Consider the following 6,315-nt stretch of genomic DNA (forward strand, 5'->3'; position numbering starts at 1 on the left):
AATTTAAATTTTTATTTTTTCTTGGTTAGTGCCCTGGCATGGCCAGGTGGATAAGGCGCTCGACTCACAATCTGAGGGTCGCGGGTTCGAATCCGCATACCACATTCTGCCCCCCCTCCCAGTGGCACAGCGGTATGTCTGTGGACTTATAACGCTCGAAACTGGATTTCGACACCCGTAGTGGGCAGCGTACAGATAGTCCATTGTGTTGCTTTTTGCTTAACTTCAAAAAACTTCATTCACCCATTTAGGCTATTCTTTGATTCGCTCTTTACTTCGTCATGACTACGGTATTAGGCAGATATCTGGTTTCTCTACCAGATCATTAGAAAATATATATTATCATCATTGCATCTGTCGCGGTTTATCTGGAATTAATCATTTTCTTTATTTGAAGTCCCTATTTTAATGCTCTCGACTTATTTGTTCTCTCGCTAACCATTAATTTTCAAAATCTAACGGAATTTGTTTCTATATTTTGAGAATGTAGTAGTATGGGGAAAATAACGACTATATGATATGAAAAAACTTTACAAAAAATGAAGATAAAAATATAAATTTGGTTTTCAACGCCATCCAAATATTTGGTGTCATTAATTTTCGCCCATTATAATTTTTTTTTGCTTCCTTCATTAATGATCACCTGGTGGTTAAGGCGCTCAACTCGCAATCTGAAGGTCGTGGGCTTGAATCCCCGTCACCGAACACCCATACTTTGCGATATCAAACCAAAACAACTGCCATGATATATATATAAACAACAGATAGACAACAGGAGAAGAGAGCAAAGTTACGGGTAAGGAAAAGTTTGGCGTGAAGTTAACTACGGTAGAAGTGATAAGCCTTTGAAACTTAATTCAAAATATGTTGTAATATTTTTTTTATATTTAAAGGGTATATGCAACCTTAATGGTATTTTGTTGCATATGTATCTGTATTTATGTAAGTAAGCTACGTTACGAACTCAGGTTTATCACAGTTCAACTAAACTCAAGATAAAAACATTGAAAACAATATACCTTCACCATGTCTTACAGAATATAAATATTTTTGTCATATTTCATAATTGAGTATTAATCGAATTTATGAATGAATCTTAATTCATTTCTGCTTTTAATGTATATGTTCCTGATAAAAATGTTGTTAAAACACGTCGAAACTTCTTGATAGATTGTTGAGTTTTTATGAAGTCGAAACTAACACTTTAAGTAAATTTGGATACTTCTTATTGTCTATGTTGATTAATAAAACGTAAATGTTTCTTGTAAAGAGGTTCATTTTGACACACACGTACGAAACACTTAAGCCTATAAACATACTTTTGTTATATTTATTACTTGAGAATTAAATGGTGTTCAATAAAACTTCGAAATATAAAGTCAGACTCTGAAATATCAAACCAAAATATAAGTGATAGAGTGACGTTTAGGTTGGAAAAAAACTGTTTAGAAAACACGGGTGTCCGTAAGCTATTGAACCACTATACTGAATAGAATGAGAACTACTCTATCAGATTTGTCCATAAACAGTGTTGCCGTTAGCATAACTTAACGTGGGCACCGGTCGCCGCTTGAAAGACATCCGATATCCTCCCACATATGTGTCACTACCCCCGGTGGAATCGTCAACGTTGCCATATCAGGAACCTTCGTCCTTCACATCCTCCATCTAAGGTAATGGGTAGGAGGGTGTACTTCAGACATCCCATAAACTGTAACCCTTTATATAGTTCCTATTATATTCAATTAAGAAAGTTGTTCAATAATTTTTGGACACACTGTATTTCCATATTAATTATACAAAAAAATTCGTAAAGATTTAGCTGTCTTAGCAAACACGAAATAGGCCTAACATATGTTAAGCATTGCTCTTGTAATATAGCGTTTTAATGGCTTGTCTATGAAGACCTTTTCAATTTACAAACTTGAAACAAAACAAAACAAAAAATATGTATAATCAGAAAATTCAGTTTTATGATGAAAAAGTGCAAGCGATTACAAAGTTATGCTCAGTTAAACTCGAAAGAGATTTTAAATATAGAATATGCATAAAATTTTTAGAATATAAAGCTCTTACAAACTTATGGTTAACGAGTCTACACAAATATAAACGTATCGTTAAGTACTGTCTAAGCACAAATTTCATTAGGAGAAACAGCAACTCCGTCATAAAATATAAAAGTTGTTTTTTCCCATCGAATTATGTTTCCGTACAGATGTCTTTCTGATACATCAGCACATTTACTCAGGTGTAGAATCTGTTTACTGTCGAGTGCTGAGTTCCACATATTCAGTTCACTCAGCTCTCCTTCCATACTCTCAGAAGCAACAAATCCACCACCAACTGTGTCCTGTTCTTGTCCAAGAACAACTGTACCTCCTGCTTGAACTGTTTTCCCCTTATTTACCCCAGTAGAATTGCCATGACAACGATAACCATTCATAATGATAGATGACCCTCCTTCCCAAGAAGACCATACGTAGCAAACATGATGCCATTTTCCAACCTCTATGTCAGAGGGACACTTAATTTGTAGCTGTAATTTACCACCGATATAGAAACCCATGACATTCCCGGCTTCCACATAAGTTAGAATCTCGTTATCCGTTGCATCCTGGGCATAAGAAAATATATGGAGTCTTCTATCTAAACGATGGACTTTGAACCAGTAACAGAGAGTAAACTCCTGAAGATTTGGTAAAGTACCATCCATCACCAAACGAGGGAAGGAACTAGCTGTAGAAGGAGGAAACTTAACCTTACTGGTAATTTCGCCTTCTTCCAGAGCATGCGCCAAAAGCCATGAGAAGGTGAAGACCATGGCAACTCCACGAGTTAACAGACTGGATAGTTGCATGATTTCTACAAGAAAATGAAAGATAAATAATTAAAAATAAAACACAGAAACTTCTAGCTTCATTAAGATCCAATTTTTGTTGTTTAACGTAATCATTTCTTACTGTTTTAAGCGTGTTCTCATTAAATATTGCTAGATTAATAGAATAATAAGAACTTGTATTAACGAACATTATACTTCTCTGAATTCATAACTAGCCTAGAAACTCCAAAGCAAAAAATAAATAAAAATCACTCGATGAAATAAACATGACTGGTGTTCATTTTGAGTAATGAATCTTGAACTACGAAATGAAGATTTCACATATTACTTGCATTCGTTTTAAAGAAACCTTTACTTGCGCATTTTCTTTCTTTTTCGGTAGATGACACTGCTTACATCTTGTGAGGTTTAAGAGTTATCTTAACCATACATTTTAATATTTTTGTAGTTTCAGATATTTGTCACGATATAACCACATTTGTTGTTTTTTTTCAGAAAAAAAAGTAATTCAAATTATGAAACCCAAATAGATCCGTAAAGTTGTGAAAGAACCTAAACTTAGTAACATTTTGTTCTCGATTTACATGCTTTTTTCAGTTTTACTAACAAGGATTCAGCCAAGACTATTTCCAAGTTTCACGAGTTTCAAACTTATTGTATGTGACAGAGTTATCTGCTCTTTCTAAACAGACGAAACAGAATCGTTGATATTATTCAGCTTGTAAATCTAAGTGAGACGCGACTGTTACGCTCTAATACAGAAATACAGCATTATCAACATAACTTTGTATCTTAACATATCTAGAAATTGATCCAGTTATTAGCGCAACTAAACTCCACACGTATGTCTATATCAGTAAACTTAATACGGTAAGAGCATCAAACTCCACACCTACGTTTTTCATTGTAATATAGAGTTTCACATGTTTTTGTTTCATCATTTATCACATAGAACATCTATAACTTCACACATATACACGTCAACTCACCGCTTGAATTCCAACAATAAGGAGCTTTTCCCATTCTTCTGAATCTTCCTAAAGATATTTTATGTTAAAAGGTAAAACATGATAACTTATACGTGTTGGACGACATCAACATATTTCGGGATCGATCTCAAACTTTAAATTATATCAGCAACGAAACATACGGTTACTTGGTTTGTTTTGTTTGATTTGAATTTCGCGCAAAGCTACACAAGGGCTACCTGCGCTAGCCATTCCTAACTTAGCGGTGTAAGACTAGAGGGAAGGCAGCTAGTCATTACCACACACCGCCATCAGCTGTTGACTCATTTTTTATGATCAAGCTTTTTTTTTTTACTGGTGACAAGTATATATACACACCAACTTTATTTTCAGCATCCAAGAGTCATTTCAAAGTTCTTATTTATCAAACTCCAAATTGTGAGGTTTTTGCTGTTTTTTCAGTTGCTAAGGGCAAAGCTAAACAATGAGCTATTTGTGATGTGCTCATCACGAGTACTTAAACCCGATTTTTAACTTTATTAGGCCTCCAAACTATCGCTGAGGCGCCAAGAGGACTTCTGACACATAATGTTTGATTAACCTTTTAAAAAATAAAACGTTATGCTATATACTCAACAAACACCAAGAATTACTATTTCGTATAAAATCGATATTTATTATCCCCTCATGTTTTAGATTTCGAGAAATATTGGAGTATATTGTCAAGGTGCTTATTCAAGTTTCCCAGAAATAATAAAACAACAACAACAAAAAAACAAGAGAAGCTTACTTAAGAAGTTCACCTTGAACAAAGTTGTCAGTCCACTCTCGAGTTCTTACGTCACTGGCTGAACATCTTGACTTCGAGATTATCCTCGCTCTAACATTCGCACATCATCAGGATTGGCAAGTAAGTGTATTTTATGATCTGAAATACTGTAATGTGTATACTATTATAGAAACATGTAAAACTTGGGTTTGGAGTTTTGTTGCTCTAACTGTAATGAGTATACCAATTATAGAAACATGTAAAACTTGGGTTTGGAGTTTTGTTGCTCTACCTAAAGTGAATGACCAACAACAACACAGTCATATTGACCACCGGAACATGGCCTGAAACACCACTTGAATGGAGCACTTTTCTTTTTATGCACCTTCTTGCCGTGTTATAATTTGATTTTTTTAACCTCTTCCACGTGTATTAATTACCACATCCATGTACCGCAATCTACTTTTATATGACATATTTTATTATAATACAAATACCGACAGATTGACTCCAGACCTAAAAGTTTTGTTATTTTTACGGTATTGAAAGTCGAATTTTGCAGAGCGTCAGTGCTATACAAATGTATATAAGCTTAATATATTATGCGACATTGTGTCATTTATAACATTATAAAGGAAAACTGGAAATGAAACAAATCCGTCATTTCCGTCAGAATTCCCCAGAAGACAATATTCACCAAGAAGAGTAAAAAATAACCATACTATTGTAAGATTGACTCAGTACTTACTGGCTACTTACGTAGGAATTTATGTATGTTTTTTTGTATTCATCCCTACACTGTTTTCAGTGTAGAAAAAAAGAGAGAGAGAGAGAGATATCTAACAGTTCAGCAACAGTGAATATTAGCCGGTAACATGCCCAATAAAAATGTAAAAAGCTTCGATAATGAAAACATAATTAATATTTTACTACAAAATTGTTATCGTAAATGTGATGATCATCTTTAATATATCATCGGAAATATTTCACTTATCTTCTTTAGCAATTGTAAAAATTGCACATAAGTTGCAGAATTGTCGAGTTTCAAATTGAAATCACTTAACTGCTTACGATGAAAATATGGCGATAGGACATTATCCATCTTTATGACTATATAGTAACCTATAAGACTGCTTACTTCTAATTATTTAGCAGTTAATAATACCTGTAATGCTAGGATCTGTAATAATTATGATCCTATGAAGCAAAAAAAACACATCACAACAGCCTGGAATACTTAATAAAAAAGAAAATACAGAGAACAAGCACCAAGAACAAATACAAAGAAAATTACAGGCATACAGCCATATTTCCACTGTCAAAAGCCCCTCTGAAAACGTATAGAAGATATATAATAATGCTTGGAGACGGCTTGAATGGGTAATGAAGAAAAATGTTAATATTAGTTTCACATAACAGCAGATGTACGTTTCGACAAGGTTTTGTCATCATCACGTACAAGTAGCTTACACTGACACAGATATATATATATATATATACATTATGGAACAAATAGGTCACATGACCGGATACTGTTGCAAGACTTAGAAGAGATATTTTCGATGACGAGGAACCCACTTTGAGACTAATAATGGCTGGAGACGGCTTGAATGGGTAATGAAGAAAAATGTTAATATTAGTTTCACATAACAGCAGATGTACGTTTCGACAAGGTTTTGTCATTATCACGTACAAGTAGCTTACACTGACACAGATATATATATATATATATACATTAT

The 6,315-nt window shown here is 34.0% G+C and overlaps 2 protein-coding genes across 2 annotated transcripts in view; one reads left to right on the plus strand and one right to left on the minus strand.

The window, feature by feature from the left end:
• Positions 1 to 1,857: 1,857 nt before the first annotated feature.
• The window catches only part of LOC106470765 (C-reactive protein 1.1-like), a 5,412-nt gene continuing 954 nt past the window's right edge, over positions 1,858 to 6,315 (minus strand). Inside the window, exon 2 of the mRNA XM_013931332.2 lies at positions 1,858 to 2,862. Within this exon, the coding sequence (XP_013786786.1) occupies positions 2,129 to 2,857 (729 nt within the window). The 5' untranslated portion in view covers positions 2,858 to 2,862 and the 3' untranslated portion in view covers positions 1,858 to 2,128. The remainder of the gene's footprint in view (positions 2,863 to 6,315) is intronic.
• Positions 4,541 to 6,315, plus strand: part of LOC106470766 (C-reactive protein 1.1-like) — a 30,066-nt gene continuing 28,291 nt past the window's right edge. Inside the window, exon 1 of the mRNA XM_013931333.2 lies at positions 4,541 to 4,717. The gene's annotated coding sequence lies outside the window, so the exon portion shown is untranslated. The remainder of the gene's footprint in view (positions 4,718 to 6,315) is intronic.

The sequence above is a fragment of the Limulus polyphemus genome, unplaced genomic scaffold, assembly GCF_000517525.1.
Source record: "Limulus polyphemus unplaced genomic scaffold, Limulus_polyphemus-2.1.2 Scaffold4208, whole genome shotgun sequence".
Lineage (NCBI taxonomy): Eukaryota > Metazoa > Arthropoda > Merostomata > Xiphosura > Limulidae > Limulus > Limulus polyphemus.